A 25,925-nucleotide genomic window follows, 5' to 3' on the forward strand; every position below is an offset into this window, starting at 1 on the left:
TGACAAGAGACAAGTCAGTAGTGTTGTCCTACTAAAAGATTTTCCTATTTCTATACTTCCATATTGTGTAGACAGTCTCAGTGAATAGCATCACTAGCACTTGTTCTTCAACCTTCTTACTTCTAGCCTTGTTCTGCATTATCTTGCTAACTTCATCAAAATCTGCCAAATAGGCACTCTCTAACCTGCTACATCACCTGAGTCCAGATACCAACAGAGAAAATGCATTGGAAGTTTTGAACAGATTTATTTGTTGTAGTACATAGACAGCAAACTTGATTGCAGCCAGACATCCATCTACTAATTCTATTATTTGTAGAGCTAGTCATAAGATAAATTTACTTTTAGGACTAGCTTTATTGTTGCAAATAAGCTTTCTCCAACTGACAGCCTCAAAGTCTCCCTGAATAACTTTATATGCCTTCTTGATACTAAACTTGTCATTATGCACAACAGCCTCCCATCCACCTATCTCTTCTAGAGTAGTCGTGGTCTTGACAATCTTTCTTAGAATCCATGAAATGTTGTTAGTTATAGCAACATTTAGGAATGTAGCATGTTTCAGATAATAAGCATCAATCCATTTTACCCATAGCTTATCAACTTTTGAACTTAATAGCCCACAAGAGTTCAAGCAAGGCAGCTTAGTTCCACACTGCCATGTTAACAAGATTCCATCTTCCAACCACCTTGGGATAGAAAAAAGTATGCCAAGCTATTGGAGCTTTCTTAGACTCTAGCGTTTTCCCGGTCCAAAGAAATCTTCTACGCACCATTTCAACTGCTTTGATAAGCTTTTTGGACAAGGGAAAGATGTGAGCCCAATAATTCTGCATACTACTAAGGATACTTCTTATAAATGGCATCATACCAGCATAGCTTAACAGTGTGCTCTTAGTGTAATCTTGTCCACTAGAATTTTGCATTGTGAATAGTTCAGTTTCCTAGCTGCTAAAGGAACACCCAAGTATCTAAAAGGTTAAACACCCATTGGAAGAGACACAACAGAAGCAATATCAGTAGCTTCCTCCATCTTAAACCCTGCAAAATAGATACAACTTATTTCAATGCTAGCTTCAAGGCCTGAAGCTCTAGAAAATTTTCTAAAAGCCTCCATGATCTTAGTAACTAAGCTATTATCAGCTCTTGTAAACAGTAGCAGATCATCTGCAAACATGCGGTGTGTTAGCTTAATTCTTTCACATTTTGGATGAAAGTTGAAATCAGGATCTTCCTTTAGCTCATCAAGACATCTACTCAAGTACTCCATGCTAATTGCAAGTAGAAAGGGAGAAAGTGGGTCTCCCTGTCTGAGCCCTTTATTAGCTTGGAAAGGCTTAAAAGGGAGTCCATTCAGTTGCATTGAATAGGACACACTTTGAACACAGGCCATAATCCATCTCACCCATTGACTAGGAAACCCTAGTTCCATCATCATTGCTTCTAAAAATGGCCATTCAACATAATCATAAGCCTTCTTTATGTCCACTTTTATCACACATCTAGGATCAGCTCAGTTGCAAGCAGGATATTATCAGTTATATATCTCCCAAGAATGAACCCAGCTTGCGATGGATTGATAACCTCCTAGATCACTTGCCTAAGCCTGTTAGTGAGTACTTTGGTAATAATTTTATACATCATTGTGCAGCATGCAATAGGCCTGAAATCTTTACCATGAAGAGCCTGATCCACCTTTGGTATGAGTATAATAAGTGTGATGTTCATAGGCCTGTAAAGGTCTACCTTCTGAAGAAATTCTTGCTCTCCTTGGTAGACATTTATCTTTATTAAGCTCCATACTTTCTTAAAGAAGAGAGCATTGAAACCATCCACTGCTGGAGCCTTGCTATCATCAATATGGTTAAGAGTTGTATCAATTTCAGTTGCATTACTGGGGAAATTAAAGCCCTTCTTGCCTCCAAATTCAGCACACTACCCCTTCTCACTACAGTGAGATCAAGAGAAGGTAAACTACTAGCATAAAAGCCTAATAGCTTCTTATGAAAATCAACTAACTCCTGGTGAATCTCTTCAGGATTAGTAATATCTCCCTGCTTAGACTGCAATAGGTTAATGTTATTTTTTGCTTTTCTGATCTTTACTGCAGTAAAGAAAAACTTGGTATTACTATCTCCTTTAGTGAGCCAGTTAATTCTTGACTTTTGCTGCAATATACTCTCCTCAATCTTAGACCAATATCTCAATTTTTCAATGGTCTCTCTCTCCTTCAACTGAGTTTCTTCATAGTTTCTCACATTGTGAGAGAGTTGCACTTGGTCCAGTTGAGACCTAAGATCATTTACCTTCTTGTGAGCCTGTGAGAAATGCATAGAATGGAGAGCTTTTAACTCATGCTTTACATGCTTAAAATTTTCCCATATCATCTTCAACTTGCTACCCCTTTGGTTTCTTTGCCAGGCTTCTTTTATAATAGGGACGAATCTATCATCGGTGGTCATGATCCTCAGGCTGGTAATTTACCATGATATCTGGAAACAACATCAACATTTCATCATTTAGAAATGCCTTGTCAATTCTGCTGCAAATCCTATTATTCCCCTCACCCTTGTTGTTCTAAGAGTAATAAAGCCCACTACTTGGTGCTTCAATCAGATTAGCATCAAGTAGAAATTGAGTGAAGTTCTGTATTTCAGCTTCACTAACTTCAGCTCCATTTATTCTATCTGTAGTTCTAAGGATTGCATTAAATCACCAATATAAAATGGGCCCTGTTCTATTGTTCTTGATTTGCAAGAGATTTCCCCATAACTCCAACCTGTCTCTAGTGGTATGTAAACCATAGACAGCAACAAATATAAACACTTTATTACTCATCATAACTTGGAAAGCCATACATTGTTCTATAGCCTCTTGGCATGTTACATTTGTCTCCCCTAGTTTGCATCCAAACCATATCCTACCTCTTAGAGAGTGATCATAGTTACTACTCCAGCTCCAATGACTACCAAACTTCTTCTGTATGAGTTCCTTCTTTTGTCTTCTGTAATATCCCAAATTTTTATAACTATTTTATAAAATTAATTTTGTTATAATAAGATTTTATATATATATAATTCTGAAAAATAAAGTAAAATCATAATAAATCAGATTTTTTTTATGAAACTGTTTTTATGTATTAAATCAGATTTTTATAAAGAAATTTCGAAATCAAAATTTTGAAATTAAATCAGATTTTTATCTTTTGAAGAAAAAAAAAATCGGAATTTGATTTTCTTAGTAAATCAGATTTTTCGTCCAAAACGAAAAATAAGAGAAAAGAAAATTCTGAAATTATAATTTGAGTTGGTTTTGGAAAAGGATTAGATTTTTTGTAAATACTTATCTTTTAGTGAAACCCTAGATTTACATATATATATATATACCCCCAAAACACCAAAAAAATTCTCACATAATTCACTTTCTTCATCTCTTTGGTAAGTTCCAAATTTCAGATCTAAAAATCCAACATTGTTGTATTTCGAAGGTTTCAACCAGAAAATAAAAATATTTTTTTAAAAGAAAAAAAAAACCCCGACTCCGGCGAGTTGAGTTGGCCGGAGTACGATGCTGTTGATCTTCTTTTTCTTTTCTTCTTCCTTCTTCTTCTCTTTTCTCCTTTCTTCTTCTTCTTTCCTCTCTTCCTTTTGGTTCCTCGTGTGCACAGTAGAAGGAACTTTAGTTCCTTATTTTCTGAAATTCAACCTTTAAAAAAAAAAAAAAGAAAAGAAAAAGAAAGAAAAGGTGTATAGGTGTGCAGCAAGTCCACGTGTGCTGTACTTGCTTCACATCATACAAAATTTCCTTCCAATTGTGACTTACGTTTTTTTTAGTAAAAGGTTTTAAAATTTTTTTTCTTTTTCAACTGTAATTAGTTAACTTTGTTAGTTAATTATTTATTTTGTAACTTTGGTTAATTATTCTTCCGGGATATTATATCAGATATCTAACTTTAGGTAATATTATTTGTTGTAGACGGAAACTTCGTAGAAAGCGACTTTTAGTTGATATTGCTATACTTGGGAAGCGTTCGAGGTAATTCACAATGTCCATCAACAACTAGAATCCCGTTAGGAATTGTATGTGCTATGTGTAATACATGTGATTATATGATTTCATGTTTATATTAGATGTATATATGTGGCATAAATAGTACTACCTCTGTTTTTATTTAGTTGCAACATTTTGACTTTTACGCTTGCCAATGTACAATTTCAAATCGTTTTATCTCTAATTGTATGTAAGTAAAAATTATAAAAATTTGATATTATGAAAACTTACATCGAAATGAATCAAACAAGACCCCACATGACTATATTTTGTTTAACATATAAATCAATAAATGTGGTCAAATAAGAGAACATGAATAGTGCAATTTGTCAAACGTTGCAACTAAAAAAGAACGGAGGTAGTATTAGTATGTGTTATGACTAAAATTATTATTATTATATTTATAGTACCTATTATTCCTACGTATAATACATATGTATCCACAAGTGTTTTGTTATTACTTTTGGAATGTAGTGTACATATGTAATTACCAAGTTTAAGAAATTATATTAACATTGGTAATGTAACTTAAGGGGTAAAATTAGTGAGTTAATGATGTTTCGAACGGTATAAGTTGATATGGTGACTCTTTGAGGCTCTAATGATGGATATATTGGTTACTATGAATTATGGACGTTGTTATCATAATTATATTAAGTGGTTAAGTTGTGAAAATTATTTATTGAACTGAAGATGTTCCTGCTAATGTTAATGTGATGTTTGATGTGTCACAACTTTTAAAAATCTATTAATCACGTAAAGTGGAAATGAGGGAATTATCCTGTGGATTTGGATCCTCCATAGGTGATGAACAGTACTTGATTTTATTCTGTTACAACTCTTTATTGTCTTCCTCCTAATACTATTGGTGCGCATTGCGGATACCCATTAGATTAGTGAGGGGTGTGCACACTAGGGACGTTCTGCAAAACGATATTGGCCATTACTCTTAATTATCTGGGTGACGACCCATGTTGAAGTAGGTGGTTACTGGGATTAGTCCCGGCCTACTGACGTTCAATTCCCTTCTAATAAATAAAATTGTTGTGTATGACTCATATAAACTTGAATAATTGAAATGGTTAATCATATTATATACTTGTCTGTATTATGTTATACTTGTCTGATGTATTATATTTGTATGTATGTTAAAAAATTATTTTTAAAATATAACTATTATTATATTATTTTACGGGATGGAGTTGTAATTACTTAGCTTTCGCTAATTTTTGTGTTTTGTTTTTCTTTGTTCTTTCCTATTTATTTGTCAGGTTGGTGAAAGGGACTACGTTGCAGGAATGAGTGAATTTATAGTTTTTAAGTTCACCTAGTTTAATAACAGTACTGTCATTTGAGATTGTTTAGTTTTGGTTTGGTTTAAATTAGACAACTTAGTTTGGTTTATTTTGATACTTTGGTTTGTAGTTAATTATTTTTATTTCTAATAATTAGCCTTGCATTTATTTTGAACAATAGATGCGGCGGTAACACCCTAAAGGTTTGGTCAGATATTTTAATGAAAAGTGAATATTTTATAAAGTTTTAGAACCAAAGTTTTGGGGTGTTACAAATTGGTATCAGAGCTTAGGTTATAATAAATTAATATAAATTAGGAGTTAATAAAATTTGATAAATAATTACGAGTCTAAGGTTAAATAATATAGGTATTAATAAACATTAAAATAAATTGTGAGAGTGGGATCGAAAAGGGTTTATGTGCCTTAATGTGAAAACACTTATTTCAGTGCTTATTAATTGTTTCTTTTCGTTCTTGTATGTTTAGATGTTGTAACTACAAGAAAATGTTGCGTATAACCATAGGATTTAGAAATTTTATTTTAATAAGTTGTTACTAAGTTCTTTAGTAGTATTGGAAATTCTCTAAGTTCCTATATGTGTTTTTATTAGGAATTTATTACTTGACTATTTTATTTTGAGTTGAATAGAGTTTAAGTTCTTGTTGTAATTATTGCTTACTTGTCAAATTGATGTTATGTGGAAGCATGCAAAGGTTGTCTTGAAATGTTATGATGAAATATAGTTTGGTTGAGTCATGTAATTTTCTTATATGAAAGTTGTATTGAGTAAATAAAAGATGTGCAAGACCATGTATGGGTGAATAGATGTAGTAATACCAATGCTAATGTGCAGGAATTGTATGCAAACCTATCAAGTATACACTAGATCTCGTAGGAGGACTTTTGAACAAATGGCTGAAACCCCTGAACAACTACTTGAGAGATTGAGATCTCTGAACAACTTTCGCAACGTATGGGTTTAGTGTTACAAAACCAATTAGGGAATAATGGTGGAGAGGACCCACAAGCTGCTATGGCAAAGAAGTTAGCAACCCTTAAACCTCCAATCTTTGTAGGAAAGGAAGACCCCTTACTCTTAGAGAACTGGCTAAGAGACTTTGATAAGTTATTCACTGCTACTGGGACACCTGAAGCTCAAAAAGTAGACCAAGCTACCTTTTATTTGAGGGAGGATGCAGACACTTGGTGGGAGAGTCAAGGACCTATTGTTAGAGCTCAGGAAAACTTTAATTGGAATGCTTTTAAGGTTGCTATTAAGGATAGATTTTTCCCTGAACATATTAGGAGGCAGAAATACAATGAGTTCACTAGATTTAACCAGGGAGGTACTATGTCTGTGCAAGAGTATGCCCAAAAGTTCAATGAGTTAGCTAGATTTTGCCCTAATGTTGTGCCAGATGAGAGAGCTAAGGCTCAAAAGTTTGAGGATGGTTAGCATTTAGAATTCAGACCAGACTTGGGGGAGCAACTTCTGCAACTTTTCAGGAGCTTATGCTAAGGCTTCTAATATTGAGAGGATTTTGAGGCGTGAAGAGGAAGTTATGGGGAGGAATAAGAGAAAAGACCCACCTACAACCAAAATCCATGGAAATGACAAGAAACCTCGATATGGGGGTAACAATAATAATGGGGCAATAATCACACTAATGGTGGTGGTAATTATCAAGGGAATCGTAGCAACTACCAAGGTCAGGGGAGATCAAACCAGCAAGGATCCCGTACCCAGAACCCTACTTGTAGAAGTGTAACAAAAGCCACCCAGGATTTACCTGTCAAGGAGACCCAATAACTTGTTATGCTTGTGGAGAGAAAGGCATAAGGCTAATCAGTGTCCCAAGCGTCAGAATAATGGACAAAATGGAAACAATGGGGGAAATAGGAATGGTCATGGGCCTAATCAGAACCAGAAATAACAATAACCGTCCCTACAACAACAACAACTCCCAGGGTCAGACTTCGAATGCTCAAGGGGGGAACAATACTCAGCATAATGGTCAGAATAACAATCGAGCAAATGGAGGAAACAACAATCAGAACGGCAATGGAAATGGTGCTCGAGGCAACAATGGAAGAATCTATGTTATGAACCAGAATGAAGCAGACACCAACGCCAATGTTGTGACGGGTACTTTCCTCGTAAACTCTAACCCTGCTTACTTGCTTTTTGATTCTGGGGCGTCTCATTCTTTCATAGCTAGTTCATTTGTTGAAAAGTTAGGTCTAAAACCCTCAATCTTGTGTCAAACTTTCATTACAATACCTTCAGGAGAAGTAGTTCCTTGTAGTTCTCTATACCAAGACATACCCATTACCATATTAGGATCTGATTTGCCGCTGATCTTATTCAGTTTGACTACCCGACTTTGATGTAATATTGGGAATGGATTGGCTTGCTAAGTATAGAGCTAGGATAGAGTGTCATACTCAAAAGGTGTCTCTTAGGGGGCCAAAGGGAAATAGAATATCCTATCAAGGAATTGTTTCTAAACCTGGAGTCAGTATTGTGTCAGCCATGTCATTCAAAACCTATATTAGGAAGGGCTACCCCATATATTTGTGCCATGTGAAGGATGTGAGTGTGGAGGATGGAGAGATATCTCAAATACCTGTGGTGAGTGAGTTCCAAGATGTTTTTCCAGAAGAAATTCCAGGGATGCCGCCAGTGAGAGAAATGGATTTTAAGATTGACCTAGTGCCTGGAACTGGAGCTATTTCTAAGGCACCATATAGGATGGCACCTGCAGAGATGCAAGAGTTGAAAGTGCAATTGGAGGAATTATTGGAGAAAGGGTACATTAGGCCAAGTGTTTCACCTTGGGGAGCACCAGTGTTATTTGTTCGAAAGAAGGATGGAACCTTGAGGTTGTGTATTGATTACAGAGAGTTGAATAATGTCACAATAAAGAATAAGTACCCATTGCCTAGGATTGAGGATTTATTTGATCAACTTAAGGGTGCTGGAATTTTCTCTAAGATTGATTTGAGGTCTGGGTATCACCAATTGAGAATTTCGGAGGAAGATATACCAAAAACAGCTTTCGTACGAGGTATGGGCATTATGAGTTCACAGTGATGCCATTTGGACTTACTAATGCACCTGCAGCATTTATGGATCTTATGAATAGAACATTTCAGCCGTATTTAGATAGATTTGTGGTGGTGTTCATAGATGATATATTGGTGTATTCGAAGGAAAAAGAAGAGCATGAAGGTCATTTAAGGAAAGTTTTGGAGATACTTCGAGAGAAAAGGTTGTATGCTAAGTTATCAAAATGTGAGTTTTGGCTTGAGAAAGTTGCATTTTTAGGTCATGTGATTTCGAAGGAAGGTGTTGCTGTAGATCCATCAAAGATACAAGCAGTAACAGAATGGGTGAGACCTAGTAATGTGACTGAGATTAGAAGTTTCTTAGGACTTGCTGGCTACTATAGGAGGTTTGTGCAAGATTTCTCAAAAGTAGCTCAACCTTTGACAAATTTGATGAAGAAAACAACTCGATTTCAGTGGGATGAGAGGTGTGAGAAAGCTTTTCAGGAATTGAAGCAAAGACTTACTTCAGCACCAGTTTTGACTTACCATCTGGATTAGAAGGTTTTGAGGTGTATAGTGACGCTTCTAAGAATGGGTTAGGATGTGTATTGATGCAACATGGTAAGGTGGTAGCATATGCTTCGAGACAACTTAAGCCTTATGAACAGAATTACCCTACTCATGATTTAGAGTTAGCTGCTGTAGTATTCGCATTGAAGATTTGGAGCATTATTTGTATGGTGTGTCATGTAAGATTTTCACTGATCATAAAAGTCTGAAATATATATTTACTCAGAAGGAGTTGAACATGAGACAGAGGAGATGGCTTGAACTATTAAGGATTATGATTTAGAGATTTTGTATCATGAGGGTAAAGCGAATAAAGTTGCTGATGCATTGAGTAGGAAGACTAGTCATTCGATGAACATGATGGTGTTATCTGAGAGATTGTGTGAAGATTTCAGGAGCATGAGTTTAGAAGTCATGGAGCAAGGGCAAGTGGAAGCTCAATTGAATGCACTATGGTGCAACCCACCTTATTCGATGAGATTCGAGAGAAGCAAAGTAGTGATGAGTGGATGGTGAAGATAAAGAAAATGAAAGAAGATGGAGTTGTCATCGAGTTTGACATTGATGAAAATGGTGTTGTGAAGTACAAGGGAAGATGGTGTGTTCCTAAGGATGAGGAGTTAAAAAGAAAGATTTTGGAAGAAGCTCATAATACGCCATATTCTGTGCATCCTGGAGGAGATAAACTTTATAAGGATTTGAAGCAGCATTTTTGGTGGAAAAACATGAAACGTGAAGTGGCAGAGTTTGTTGCAAAGTGTTTGACGTGTCAGAAAGTGAAGATTCAGCATATGAGACCTGGTGGAATGATGCAACCTTTAGAAGTGCCGAGTTGGAAATGGGAGTCTATTTCAATGGATTTTGTGATGGGATTACCACTTACTAAGTCAGCTAAGAATGCCATATGGGTTATAGTGGATCGATTGACAAAGTCGGCCAGATTTATAGCAATGAAGGATACATGGAGTATGCAACAGTTGGCTAGTGCATATGTGCGAGAGGTTGTTAGACTGCATGGAGTACCAAAGGATATCGTTTCAGATAGAGACTCAGATTTTTGTCCAAGTTTTGGGAGAGGTTACAACAAGCCTTTGGGACATTGCTCAAATTTAGTACAGCTTTCCACCCTGCAACAGATGGACAGACAGAGAGAACAATTCAAACATTGGAGGATATGTTGAGAGCATGTGTGATAGACTTTGGAGGATCTTGGGATGATTATTTGCCAACTATAGAGTTTTCGTATAACAACAGTTATCACTCAAGCATAAAGATGGCACCGTATGAAGCATTGTATGGGCGAAAATGTAGGAGTCCTTTGTGTTGGAGTGACATAAGTGAGACGATGACTTTAGGGCCTGAGATGATTGAAGAAACAACGAAACAAGTTAGGCTTATTCAGGAGCACATGAGGGCAGCTCAAGATAGACAAAAGGCTTACGCAGATCAGAATAGAAGGGAGATGGAATTTGAGGTTGGGGAGAAGGCTTTGCTAAAAGTGTCACCAACAAAGGGGGTCATGAGATTTGGTAGGAAAGGAAAGTTGAGTCCACGTTACATTGGACCATATGAGATCTTGGAACGAATTGGGGAAGTAGCCTATAGATTAGCCTTACCAATGGAGTTAGCTAATGTCCATAACGTCTTTCATGTGTCTCAACTTCGAAAATATGTCCATGATCCTACCCATATCATTCAACCTGAAACCATTGAACTAGATGAACCTTATCCTTTGAGCAACGCCCAGTTAGGATTCTTGATACCAAAACGAGAAGTACCCGGAACAAGGCGGTAAAACTAGTCAAGGTGTCTTATGGTCAAGTCAAACTTCTGAAGAGGCTACTTGGGAAGCCGAAGATGATATGAAAAACCGATATCCCGAACTTTTCCAGCAGGTACGCTTGAGTTTCGGGGACGAAACTCTTTAAGGGGGTAGAATGTGATACTAACTTTTTGTTTGCATATTAGTAGCGAGCGATAACGTTAAAGTTCGAGGACGAACTTTCTTTTAAGGGAGAGTAGATGTAATATCCCAAATTTTTATAACTATTTTATAAAATTAATTTTGTTATAATAAGATTTATATATATATAAAATTCTGAAAAATAAAGTAAAATCATAATAAATCAGATTTTTTTATGAAACTGTTTTTATGTATTAAATCAGATTTTTATAAAGAAATTTCGAAATCAAAATTTTGAAATTAAATCAGATTTTTATCTTTTGAAGAAAAAAAAAATCGGAATTTGATTTTCTTAGTAAATCAGATTTTTCGTCCAAAACGAAAAATAGAGAGAAAAGAAAATTCTGAAATTATAATTTGAGTTGGTTTTGGAAAAGGATTAGATTTTTTATAAATACTTATCTTTTAGTGAAACCCTAGATTTACATATATATATATATACCCCAAAACACCAAAAAATTCTCACGTAATTCACTTTCTTCATCTCTTTGGTAAGTTCCAAATTTCAGATCTAAAAATCCACCATTGTTGTATTTCGAAGGTTTCAACCAGAAAATAAAAATATTTTTTTAAAAGAAAAAAAAAACCCGACTCCCGCGAGTTGAGTTGGCCGGAGTACGATGTTGTTGATCTTCTTTTTCTTTTCTTCTTCCTTCTTCTCTCTTTTCTCCTTTCTTCTTCTCTTCCTCTCTTCCTTTTGGTTCCTCGTGTGCACAGTAGAAGGAACTTTAGTTCCTTATTTTCTGAAATTCAACCTTTTAAAAAAAAAAAAAAAAAGAAAAAGAAAGAAAAGGTGTATAGGTGTGCAGCAAGTCCACGTGTGCCGTACTTGCTTCACATCATACAAATTTCCTTCCAATTGTGACTTACGTTTTTTTAGTAAAAGGTTTTAAATTTTTTTCCTTTTTTCAACGTAATTATTTAACTTTGTTAGTTAATTATTATATTTGTAACTTTGGTTAATTATTCTTTCCGGGATATTATATCAGATATCTAACTTTAGGTAATATTATTTGTTGTAGACGGAAACTTCGTAGAAAGCGACTTTTAGTTGATATTGCTATACTTGGGAAGCGTTCGAGGTAATTCACAATGTCCATCAACAACTAGAATCCCGTTAGGAATTGTATGTGCTATGTGTAATACATGTGATTATATGATTTCATGTTTATATTAGATGTATATATGTGGCATAAATAGTATTAGTATGTGTTATGACTAAAATTATTATTATTATATTTATAGTACCTATTATTCCTACGTATAATACATATGTATCACAAGTGTTTTGTTATTACTTTTGGAATGTAGTGTACATATGTAATCACCATGTTTAAGAAATTATATTAACATGGTATATGTAACTTAAGGGTAAAATTAGTGAGTTAATGATGTTTCGAACGGTATAAGTTGATATGGTGACTCTTTGAGGCTCTAATGATGGATATATTGGTTACTATGAATTATGGATGGTTATCATAATTATATTAAGTGGTTAAGTTGTGAAAATTATTTATTGAACTGAAGATGTTCCTGCTAATGTTAATGTGATGCTTGATGTGTCACAACTTTTAAAAATCTATTAATCACGTAAAGTGGAAACTGAGGGAATTATCCTGTGGATTTGGATCCTCCATAGGTGATGAACAGTACTTGATTTTATTCTGTTACAACTTTATTGTCTTCCTCCTAATACTATTGGTGCGCATTGCGGATACCCATTAGATTAGTGAGGGGTGTGCACACTAGGGACGTTCTGCAAAACGATATTGGCCATTACTCTTATTTATCTGGGTGACGACCCATGTTGAAGTAGGTGGTTACTGGGATTAGTCCGGCCTACTGACGTTCAATTCCCTTCTAATAAATAAAATTGTTGTGTATGACTCATATAAACTTGAATAATTGAAATGGTTAATCATATTATATACTTGTCTGTATTATGTTATACTTGTCTGCATTGTATTATATTTGTATGTATGTTATAAAAATTATTTTTAAAATATAACTATTATTATTATTATTTTACGGGATGGAGTTGTAATTACTTAGCTTTCGCTAATTTTTGTGTTTTTGTTTTCTTTGTTCTCCTCCTATTTATTTTGTCAGGTTGGTGAAAGGGACTACGTTGCAGGAATGAGTGAATTTATAGTTTTTAAGTTCACCTAGTTTAATAACAAGTACTGTCATTTGAGATTGTTTAGTTTGGTTTGGTTTAAATTAGACAACTTAGTTTGGTTATTTTGATACTTTGGTTTGTAAGTTAAATTTCTATTTTTTTCATTTCTAATAATTAGCCTTGCATTTATTTTGAACAATAGATGCGGCGGTAACACCCTAAAGGTTTGGTCAGATATTTTAATGAAAAGTGAATATTTTATAAAGTTTTAGAACCAAAGTTTTGGGGTGTTACATCTTCTCACTCTTGTTTCAAACAGTGCACAACATGCTGAATTTTGCTTCATTAAGAAGTTTTTAACTTCTTTTATTTTAATAGGGTTATTAAGACCCCTAACATTCCATCCTACCAAATTCATCATGATAAATAGGGGTTTGGTCCCCTAGCACCCCTAGGTCTACCTGAGTCATTACACCCATAAGTAACCATTCTAGCACTTTGTAAAGCCACCTTCTTCCCTTTAGATTTCCTAGTGACCACCTTCCAAGGCTCTTCGAATTCTTCAACTTGAGTAGGTGTGTTAACTGGAGTGACATCTAAGATAGGCTCTACTACCAAGGAAGGATCACCGGCATTGCTTAGATCTACTTCCATGGGAGGAGCACCATCTACAGATGTATTATTAACCACCTGAGCAACAACCTGTGAGACAGGCTCCACCAGAATAGGATCAATGCTTAATTCTCCCTAAATAGTTTGAGTTGTTACTTTAGGCACCCATTTTTGGACAGGCTTGCTTTGAATTTTCCTTTTAACTTCACAATTGTGCCCTATCTTCTGACATCTATTACAAAAGGCAGGAAGCCAGTCATATGTCACCTTTTGTGCAAACTTCTTTCCACTGGAATCTTCCACCATGATTTCATCATCAATAGTTTTAGTCACATCTATTTCTACCAGTATTCTAGATTGGAAACCCTTAGCACCTTGGTGGTACACTCATCAGCATAAATAGGAACACCCAAAACACTCCCAATTCTACTTAGAGAGTTATCACTCCAGCAGTTGAGAGGGAGATTTGGGAGTTTCACCTAAATAAGAACCACCTTAAGTATTTCATTATGGAAATCAAAGTTAGATTGTCCACTGTTTAACTATCATAGGTTTCCCATGCATAGAATAAGTGAGGGCATGAATATAACACTGAGTCCCTTTCTTCTCTATTACACATTTGAATCACAAAAAACCCCTCATCATGCCTGAATAAAGAAGGTGAACTGGTAATGCCCCATTGAGCTTTAACATATGCATTCATAGCTGTAATAGTCGAATTTTGACCCACAACATACATTATAATTGCATTTTCCCACTTGGCACTCATTTTCTCTACTTCATTTTTATCAAGTTTAGTTGTCATAGAGCCATCTATAATGGTAGGTGCTACAAAGCTTAATCCCATACCTTTTTCAGACATTCTATTCTGACCCGTGAATCCTTGCCATCGTTTTTGGGCTTCTTCGACATGGACAGAGGTATTCATCAATGGGGATTATATCGGATTCTCCTTAGTTACTGTTCCATTGTCCTACAATTTTGCGATCCTTCACGAATCTCTCCTCTAACTTCAGAACTGGATCTTGTAGACGACCATGGTTCCGGTGAACCTCCCACCGGAGCTGTCATCTTCTTCTTCCTCCCCATAGCACCAAGAGGTGCATGATAGCATACACTCCTAAACATGCACCTCTAGAGGGTTTTAGGAGGGTTCCTACTGATATTTCGAAGCTAGTCAAGATGAGGATATTCCTATAGTGAGAAATGTTGTTGAATATAACTTGGCTGAGGCTCACGTCGAAGAAATTTGTTGAGTGAAGTGGATGATGAACATGAGGTAGATGAAGATGATGAAGAGATCAAAGAAATTAAAGTGAGGATGACTTTTTCGGACACGGAAGATGAGCCTATCTTGCATGATTTTTACAATTCTTTTGAAGAAGAGGGGTCTCAAAGTGATAGTTCTAGTGATTCATCTACTAGCAATTGATTAATGGTTTTTTTATTATTGAGATACACTATAAAATCACGTTTTTAACCTTTAATTTTAATTTTCTTAAAGTAACCTTTAAGTGTACTTTATTATTAACAATTTAATGCTTTGAAATAGCGAAATTTTTTCTTCTTTTACAGTGTTTGAAGAGTTGCGATAGTAAGAGTTACGCCAATTCTAGGAGCAGCCAGATTAAGGAATAATATTAAAGTAAGCTATATTTCTTTTTGTTTAATTTACATTTGAGCAAATATCGAGATACCATATTTTTTGTAACCATTTGTGTTTTTTTCCAGTGAGTATTTTTGTTTGTTTGAGACATAAAAATATTAGCAGTTGATGATTGCAGATTATAGTTCAGGGTTTGGAGAATTTATGTTCGTGTGTTTATTTGTCTAAACTATAAGGAAAGATATAACTTGGATTTGTACACTGATACTAGAAAACACATTACTATATCAAAGCTTTTTGTATAATACGATGTTAAGAACAACAATACTAGAAAACATAATACTTGTTGCTTAAGCATATTAAGAACAACGATACTAGAACAACAATACTTCTAACTTGTGGTGCTTGTACTTTGATATCTATATGTATTTCTATTATTATATTTCAATAATAATACTTCAAATTGGTAAGCATCAGTTCATCTCCTTTCTCGTAAAAATGTGTTATGTTATATATCTTCTTTATCTTTTCATTTAAAGTCAACTAACTTTTTTTTAGGAAAATGTCAATCGTCCCAACATTATCCGAACAAAATCAACCTATTGATGAACCACCAAAGCTTACTTAGCGTGAGCAACGAAGACTTAATCAAGATGAGCTTCGATAAAAAATTTCCTGATCGTAAGAGATATGGGCCTACTAGGGGCATGAAATATTACACTAAAAGGCTAAGAAATTCTGAAGAAAAAGTCACAATCAGTTTCATGAATGAGTTCGACGTGTGATATGTGAAAAGGCATATGAATTTCTATGTGATTGTAGCAAGTGGGTAAAGGAGTTTTGTCCCGTGAATACTAAGTATGTCTATTTTTACTCAAATTTATTATTTATAGTGTTTCTTATGCGTAAAACACATCTCTAAGCTTTGTAATGAATGAAATTTTTTGATAGGAATTGAGCTAAAATGGACCCAGATAAGAAGCAAAGGTTATATGACAAGATCTTGGTCAGTCATTGAAGAATTATGTACACTTCTAACAATATTCCACTCGTAACATAGAATGATGCTTTCTTGAATTTTATTGGTTTATCATTTATGGTGTTAGGAAAACTATAATTTACCTAAAAAGGTTAGTGGAGAGGATATTGTTGAGTCATTGAGATTTCAATGTTCATCTTTATATAGACATTGGAGATTTAGGCTCAAGGAAAGATTCTATAAAGGCTACACAAAGTCACAAGCAAGACGCAATAGACCCTTAACTATTGATGAAGACCAATGGGATTGGTTGATTGTCAATCATTGGAGTACTTAAAAATAAGAGGTGAATTCCTTTCTCATGTTATCTGTTTACTTATTAAATTTGATATACTGATTACATTCATAATATGTGAGGTCTTAAAAAGCAACAGTTGGTTTGACGCATTCCCCCTTTTCAAAACAATTTACGATATTTGTGTTGGTAGCAAACTGTCGTCTGTCATAGTGCACTATAGTGACTTTCAAAAAGCAAATGTACACCCGAGTTCTCCTGAAGAGAAACCTACCAGTTGCAAAAATAATCTAACCGATCTTCTTTTTGCTGATGTGTTTCCTTGCGTGAATTTATAATAGTGGCATTTTTATGTTGTCAATAGAGCCTCTCTTATCATCATATACTTCGGTATCTCTACATATGAGTTATAACTAGTTATTGGCTCATCTATGCAATTTAACCTTGCGATACGTTGATTAGTATGTTGTTATGTGTTCATATGTTGGCATAATCATTGGAAGGCATTCACCCTTCTGATTGTTACCGTTCAGATTGAAGTTGATACATTTGTTCAGGTAGTGATGATTGATGATGTATTAAATTGAACTGCAGAACATTACTCTTCTGCACTTCCGTTGTCAGTTACTAATGACCTTATTTGCCTATTAGCAAGCATGTGTTGGAGAGTATATTGGTATTCATGCATAGCAGTTGTAACAGATTGAATTTGTAGGTTGGACGACTAGCAAATACTGTTAGAAGTTCTAACAAATGATGTCACATGTAGGTGTCTGGTATTAGGTGTAACCCTTTGATAAGAGCATTTGGGAAGTAGCATAAAATCAATATGCTCTCCAATTAGATACTTAAACATATCATGTCAGATATGCTGAATGGTTCATTATGTTGGCACAAATTGAAGAGTAACCGTATGATATAGTTAAAAATTACTTTGATGGCAGAGGTTTTGGATCAGCCTAATTTGGGTTTGGGTTGACAATCTCTTAACCTTACTCAAAATCTAAATGTTTTATTTCTGGCAGAACCATATGTCTAAGGTTCTTTCACTATTTCTTTTTTTCTGGCAAGTGTAATCATATTGCTCATTTTATGATTAATGCATAGTCTTGTACAAATGCATAGAGGGATTGATTTTTACATATGAGTTATATGAGTTAGTGGGCCTAGGCTATGTAAGGAAAATTTTAAGTTATCATTATATTTCAGTATCTCTACATATGAGTTATATGAGTAAAAATCAAATTAACCCAGTTCTTCTTATCCCTATGCAATGTGATCATATTGGTTTGATCTGTTATGCTTCCCCATCTTTCTTAAATTGTCTTTTAGCTATCTTATGTGAGATTTTCTTTCTTCCGAAAGGAGAGGAATATGTATTTTTTCACCCTTATACTATATCCACCTTGAACTCAGACACGATCTTTCCTGTTGGTTCGCTTCCTTTAGTTGTTTCCATCAACTAGTGTCCATTGTCCTATTATATGCACCTGAATCTGTACCTTAAGATTTAATCATTCATCTTAATATACTTCGTACTACATCCATTTACTAAGATTTTTTCCCAATTGATTACTTTCACATGAACTTGTAGCGTATGAGCAAAATTAATATGGAGAACAAGCTAAAGCTGACTGAAACACCAGCCAATGGTTCAAGATCTACAGTAAGAATGATGTATGACATGGTCCGTAATCTTCTTTGTCTGTAATTTTCGCTTTCCTTATTATATGATGTACCATATATATATTTCTTTTGGTTTATATGTAATCATTTGTTATATTATATGTAGATGAATGAGCCACCCGTTCTTCCGACACAAAATCTTGAAGGATCATCTGAATCCATTGAAATGGAACGAAAATCCATCTATGATAGATTATTTGACAAGACCAAAAAGTAAGGTTATTCAACTTTTTTTTTGTTAGTTTTCAGCATTGATCCTGCTAGTACTTCAGAACGACACCATCTTTTGAATCTAAAGTGTCGTGTACTTGAGAACGACGCCATCCCCCCCCTTGCTGCCCCCTACTGCCACATCCCCTGCAACCCCCCCTCCTTGATCCCCCCCCCCCCCCCGCATTGTTGCCATTATTGACTCATCAATGGTGTCATGGGAAGCTAATTCTAAAAAATTGTAAATTTCATGTGCTAGGCACCCCTACTGCCACCCCCCTCCTGCTCCCCCTGCTGCCCCCCTGCAGACCCCGCTGTTCCCCCTGCTGTCATTGTTGACTCGTGGATGATGCCATTGGTAATATTAAATGTAGTTATCATGTAGCTCAATAATCTGAATGATACTAGCTAATAATATCTGAAACAATCCATGTCTCCCTAATCTGCCTTTTCTTCATTTAATAGAGATGATAATAGCCAAGTCTTTATCTAAGAAGAGAATTATGGGAAGCTAATTCTAAAATTGCAAATTTCATGTGCTAGGCATAAAAATAAGGATGGGACTACTTGCTGGGAACATATTGCTAAACAAAATTGTGAAGAACTCTTAAAACTTCATGAAACTCAGATTCAAGAGCATGGTGAGGATATCCTCAATGTGAAAAATGCTTACATTAAAGCGTTAAAACGTAAATCTGGGTATGTGAGAGGACTTGGCCCTGAAGCTCGACCATTGAAAAAAGGTAGAACTGAAAAGAACAATGAACGATTGTCTATCCAAGTTGACACTCTTGCTGCATCAAATGGGGAACTTATAGTATCAAATGAGCAGTTTAAAGCATCTAATGAAGAGCTTAAAGCATTTAATGAAGAGTTCAAGGCATCCAATGAAGAGCTTAGAGCGGAATTTTCTAAAATGAACAAAGAAGCTATTGAACGTGAAAAGAAAATGAGAGAAGATATGCTGAAAATGTTTCTAGACATGAGGTATAGCTTTTTTTAGCTTTTTCATTATTTTACTCAGTATGTGAATGGAAAATTAAATATTTGTTTCTTTTTAAGTAGTGCCCTGCTTGTTATATAAGTTTAAATTATACTATTTTTGTAATTGGCTCAAGGAAACGTGTCGCTCGTCGGCATATGTACTGCCCTGCATCTGGTATTGCCCAGCTTGTTGTATCTGAAATAGTGCCCTATTTGTTATACAATTCACGGCCCATTGCTTATAAGTAATTCTTCATTTTCTGCATCTGGTATATTGCCCACGAGCTGAACTATTTGCAGATGGATTGGTTAGGCATTTTCTTTGGGTAAGTGTTATAATTTAAACATCTTCTGTTGATTTTGTGAGCCCAATACAGTGTGTTACTATTGACTATTTATAATTCGAGTAAAATCTATTTTTTGACGATAATTCAGTACATGCGCACCTTAGTCATACCATTTACTTCTGTTTTAGCTATCATTATACCATTTACCTCTATTTTATATGTTATTATACTATTTTGGCTCCTTTCCTTGAATCATCTGCTTTCATTTCTTTTGGATGATTCTTTTGGTTATCGAGTTGTTTTGACCTTTAACATATGATGGTTATGAATTATTTTGGACCTGTATTTCTTTTGGATGATTTTTACTTGAAGTTTTTGTTGCGATTGTGGTTAATACTCACTAGTAGAAAAACCACGATTTGCGTCTCTTGATGTGCGTCGCACAGACACGGAAGTGACGCAAAAAACCTATTTGCGTCGCATGACAAACAGAGTACGACCCAAAACATCAAAAACCATATCAGGAAACGAGCAATATGCGTCGCACCTTCAATAAGTGCGACGCATATAGCTCATGTGCGTCAGACACTTAGGTCCATCCGACGCACATTGCTGCGTCTAGGTGACAAAATTGAAACCTTATCTGCGTCGCACTTAACTTATGTACGTTGCAATAGGCTAATTTGCGTCGGATGTCAATTAAGGTGCGACGCATATAATTCCACTCAAAATAATGATTTGGGTTGATCTGCGTCGCATGGTAGGTATGTGCGACGCAGATAAGGGTTAAAAAATGCAGAAATTAATGAGTTGGGCTTACCTGCGTCACATGAGCTATCTGTGCGACGCGATTAGGCTTCATATTCTTATATTATCAAACCCTAACTTCTTTATCTAGCTTCAGCCGTTCTTCTCTCTCTCCCTCTCTCCCTCTCTCCCTCTCTCTTTCTCATACCACCATCTTCAACAACTTCATTCTTATTTTTCTCTTTTTCCTTCGCATGCAACAAATAACAACAAAAATGCAAAATAGAAAAGCTTAGCATAACACATAACATACCGCGAAGATGATAATATCGATCGAAAAGATTGTGGAGCTTTTGCACAAAGTTCGAAACCAGAAACAGTGAAGAGAAAATAAGGCCCTCACTTATGAAATCTCTCTCTCACCTCCATCCCCTTATCCTTCGAAACTGAAATGTAGATTCCTTATGGTCATCCTCATCTTATTTTTCTCATACCACCATCTTCGCATGCAACAAATAAGGCAAGTAAATGTCATGCTCATCCTCAGACAGCGAAGAACGCCATAGAATTGGTGGAGAAACGCCTAGCCAAAGACATGCCGCCTGGTTGCCAAGAAGGTGATTGAAAATCCAGATCTGGTGGTGTCGAACAAAACGGAAACCGAGGCTTTTCATTTCAGGTATTTTTTCAGTTTATGGTATTTTGTTGAAGTAAAAAATCACTACTACAAAACAGGGCAAAGATAACACCCCTAAATTAACACTTATTTTAGCAACTGTTACGTAAAGCCTAAATTTAACATTTTAACATCAGAACTGTTATCTTAACTTGTATTGATAATATATTCTTAACAATTATCTTAATATGTGTTATCTTTGCTATAAAATTAGTATGTGTTGTTCTATTATTAATATTAAAAAATATGTCAAAATAATTATATTATAGACCGTTTATTTGGCTAGAAATTAGGATCACTTTCTACACGTAAAACATAAAATAGAAACTGCAAACCCTTTTCTTTTACAAACCGTACTTTTCATTTTCTGTAACCACTTGCTCGCACCTCTGATTTCCCCTTCAGTTTCCAGCTCCGGCCCTCATCTCCGATGAGGCTTCGTCCCTCACAGTCTCAGTTTCATTCTAGAAGACAACGTGGATATATTCATCAAAATTCGCAACTTCATCCTGCCCAGTAATTCAGTAAATCGTTTTGGGAGAAATCGACAACCATATTTGCCATTCTTAACAACAATTTACAGGTAATTCTTAATTTTCAAGCCCTTATGTATTCCTAATGCATAAAGAAATTGATATTTGTGGATTTATTGTTCAAAATTTTGATAATTTAATCAATTTTCTAGTTTCTTAGATTGGTAATTTTGCTTTATTAGTGGTGGTCGATTAGGTGGAGAAAAAAACGAGACGAGAAAATTTCACTCCGTTTTCATACAAATATTACTAATGAATGATAGATGATATTAGTTAATACTGAACATTAAATTTCACTGTTTGTGGGTTGTTGTTTCTCGTGTTTTCCTCCCTTCTTTGTTGATGCTACTCTGGTGTTGTGTTGTTGTGGCGTCGTTGTTCGTCGCTGATGTTGTTGTGGCGTCGTTGGCACCGTTGTGTGCAGGTGGTGTTGTTTATCGTTGTTTCTTGAGGTGGTGTGCACCTTTTCTCTAACCTTCCAGTCAGTTTTAGATTGTTTAGTATTGATTGAATTATGATGTTGTGGTGGTGTTGTTCTTGTGGCTTTGTTGGTGTTGCTTTGCTTGTCGAAGCTCTAGTCAATTGCCTTAGGCATTGTTGCTGTTTTTTTTTTTTTTTTTTGACAGTGATTGTTGCTGTTGTTTTTATGTTATGTTCAGCTCCGTGATAATCCCTACTTGAGTTCTTTAATTTTAATTTCTCTTTGTCTCCACCTGCTTTGTATTGCTGATTGACTTTCATGACACAGGGACACTTGTTGAAGCTTTAAGGGACTTTGATGCTTGCAAGCCCTGAAGATGTGGCTACCATCCAAGCATTGAGGTTAAAAAGTTCCAAAAAGAGCAAGTTGACCCGAGATCATAATGCCTTTAGGAAGTTGCTAATAGTGTTGTCTAAAGCAGACAAAGTTTATGCATTGCATACTGGAGATGGACATGTTGTTTGGTCCGTTTTTTTGCCTAATTTGCGAAATTTCTTGAGCTGCCAATTATGTGTGAAAAGTATGTGATCTATCAGTCAATTAAGTTTGCTATCATTTAAAATTGATTGTTGTTTTTTTACTGTCATCACCAATTTCAGCTCATAAGAGTCCATAATCTTCTCTCTGTTCTTTTTTCTTCTATACATTCTTATTGCTAACGATTTGTTGTGATTTACCATTAATTGCAGGCTCCCATGAGGTACAAGCAACTCTGGATCACATTGAAATATGTGATAATCATGAAGAATGCGCTGCTCGCCATGAGCAGATCAAGCTGACAAAAGGTTTCGTAGCCAAGGAGCCAGTGAAAGGGCACATGGCGAGTTCTTCTTTCGAAAGTTTAAAATCTTTTGGTTAATAGACTTATATATCTTAGAGAATGAAAAAATGCTATGAACGAAAGGGGTTCATATTGATTTCAAAGTCTGAACTAGGCATTTCTTGCATGGGCAGTGATGCAGCTTTGCCAAGTTCGTGGTGGATATAAACAAATCGTGTTTAGATCAACAAAGTACAACTAGTATTGTATAGTAATATTCATATTATATTAAAATGGAAAGGTTGTATATTGAAATAAAAAATTATCATTATCTCAACATAACTTATAAATGTTTGTTATGAAAAATGTAGTACCAATAAGTTTTATTGTCCTCAGAAGCTTAGCTTCTGAATATACACTACATTTACTAATGACATAAACTTGTAATTGGCAGGTAAATGTTGTTAAAGGACTCAAGATGTACGAAAACATATTTACTGATCCAAAACTTTGCAAGCTGGATGGCTTTGTTCATGAACTCCTAGCTGCTGGTCAAAATGGAGAACTCCTAGGTGTGGCTTCTTTCCAAATCTTCAATACCTTTATAACTGATAGTATCAAAGTATGTAGGTCTTTATCTGGGTTTCTAAGTAGTTTTCGTTAATATGCAGGTGGTACATATGTTTTGTTTAACAAACAGATGAAGGCGAATAAAAGGGAGCAAATTCAGCTTGGTGTTCCAATATTTGGACAAATAAAAGATGACACTATGTGAGTGAATAAACTTGAAATTAGTCAAATTAAATGCTCTTTTACTCATTATTTTTAGATACTAATATGTGAGTGAATAAATTTGGACATCTAATACTTTCTTCGTTTTTTAGATACTACACTTTTTAAAAATAAGTGTTTCAAATTAGATGCATCATTCTCTTTTTTTGGAAAATAAATCCTTTCCATCTATCTTCGATTACTCCCACCGTCCCTTAATAGAGTGCCCATTTCTTTTTTGGACACTATTCAAAGGTAAAGAAAGCCCTCAAAAAATATTTCTAATATATAAGAAAAAACATAGTCATGTGGAGTTTTGTTTGATTCGTCTCATTACATACATTAAGAAAATCAAACTTTTATAATTTTTACTAATATGAAGTTAAAGATATTAACGATACAAAACGTGCATTGGAGATATGGGCACTCTATTTAGGGACGGAGGGAGTACATGAGTTTTCATTTTTCTTTATATCTAACTTTCCCTTTTCTAAAAATTACATAGAAGTCTGTAATTTTAAGAGTGTATCATATAAGAGAAATAGAGGAGTAATTAGATATTTAGATGATTTACATTGTTTATTTTGGGGGTGTATATTTTACATTTCTAGCTTACGAAATGCATGTTTGTAAGTTGACGTTTTATGGTTTTTTTTAATTTCTATATGATTACGAATCTTTCAGACTGTAGATTTGTATCCATGTTATATTATATAGATGAAGAGTAGTTTGGCTAAATTAGTTGAAAACACTTGATTATTATTTTATATCTGAATGATCTTGCTACAACTATGATAAATTAATTTGTGCATGATTGATTATAAAGTTTCATTACTTTTCATGTTTTTATATATGAATACTTATTTTGTAATTACGATACATTTATTGTAGTATTAACAAGGCATTGGTCCAACCTACTCTCAGGAGAAAGTTGATGAACTCAAGGAGTTGTGGATTACATATGTCGGAGATCAACACAAAGCACAAATGATGAATGAGTTCTAACTTTCCGCCTAATTTTTTAACTTAATCCACTTTTGGACATACATTATATTTTTGGATTTGGATATTGATATCATGTAGATGTGGCTATAGGATAGATTTGATCTTGTTTATGATTTAGATTAATATTGATATGTATATATAGTAGTTTTTTTTAGAAGTTTAGACTTATGAATATTAGTTGAATTATTTTGTGATATAAAGAATTTTTGAAGTTTGGAATATGATATTCAATTTATTTGTTGTAATATCTTATGGGTTGAGCCTTAATTATACAACAGATACATGTATTGTACTGTCTTGTAAAAAAAAGGAATTTTGTTGTACGACATTGTTGTGCTGCGTGCTGCAACGCCTACGGCCAATAATATATGTGTGAAATGATAATTTGATTATTTTTATAAAAAAAATATCATAGATAACAGTTATAGGTAATATATGTTATATATATCATAGGAAAACATAACAGTTATTCAAGATAAGTGTTAAATTTTTCTTCTTTCACTTTGTCATATAAATAGCAAACATAACACTTATTTACAAAATGTGTTATCTAGTGGCATAACGTGTATTAGAAATGACTGTTATGTTTTCTCTGGCAAACATAACACTTTCGTCAGGTGTTATGTTTACTTTACATTACATTGACTTGGATAACACCTCAAAACTGTTATGTAAAGCCTAATTTAACAGTTATCTTTGCCCTTTTTTGTAGTAGTGAATTGAACCGTCAAAAAATCAATTTCTGGTATTTTTTCAGTTTATCAACTCAATTAAAATGTATTGAATTTGCAGATCTGGTGGAGAAAGAGAAGAAATTGCAGACAAGCTTTTATATTTCGATCATTTTAGGATGTTTCTCTACTTGTTGTACGAGTGATTTGGATTTTTTGGTTAATTCATTTTATTTTGTATGATTTCTATAATTTTTCATTTTAGATTTTGGTTTATATTTTTTTATTACAGAACAATTGTATACGTTTTTCATTATGGATTTTTGTTCATGTTTTTCATTCTACTCTAATCAGAATAATCACATAATTGTTTGCAATTTCAATGTGGAATTGTTTTTTAATATAATTGCAGCTTTTAGAATGGTGAAAGCTATTTTTTTTTAAAGAAAAACCTACAATTTGCGTCGCATGTGGCGTAATGTGCGACGCAAATGGTAGGTTCTGGGTTGCTGGCCTCAGCCATCTGCGTCGCACATGGCTCATCATGTGACGCAAAGAGCATTGTCATGTG

General features: G+C 34.7%; 1 protein-coding gene across 1 annotated transcript; it reads left to right on the top strand.

The window, feature by feature from the left end:
- The first annotated feature begins 21,492 nt into the window (after positions 1–21,492).
- LOC104897224 (RNA demethylase ALKBH10B-like) lies at positions 21,493–24,928 on the top strand. Its single transcript, XM_057394314.1, has 5 exons — positions 21,493–21,716; positions 22,837–22,967; positions 23,362–23,479; positions 23,579–23,678; positions 24,603–24,928. The coding sequence occupies exons 2-5, from the start codon at positions 22,965–22,967 to the stop codon at positions 24,667–24,669; spliced, it is 288 nt and encodes a 95-aa protein (XP_057250297.1). The 5' UTR covers positions 21,493–21,716; positions 22,837–22,964; the 3' UTR covers positions 24,670–24,928.
- Positions 24,929–25,925: the final 997 nt, after the last annotated feature.

Source organism: Beta vulgaris, chromosome 4 (assembly GCF_026745355.1).
Source record: "Beta vulgaris subsp. vulgaris cultivar EL10 chromosome 4, EL10.2, whole genome shotgun sequence".
In the NCBI taxonomy this organism is placed as follows: domain Eukaryota; kingdom Viridiplantae; phylum Streptophyta; class Magnoliopsida; order Caryophyllales; family Amaranthaceae; genus Beta; species Beta vulgaris.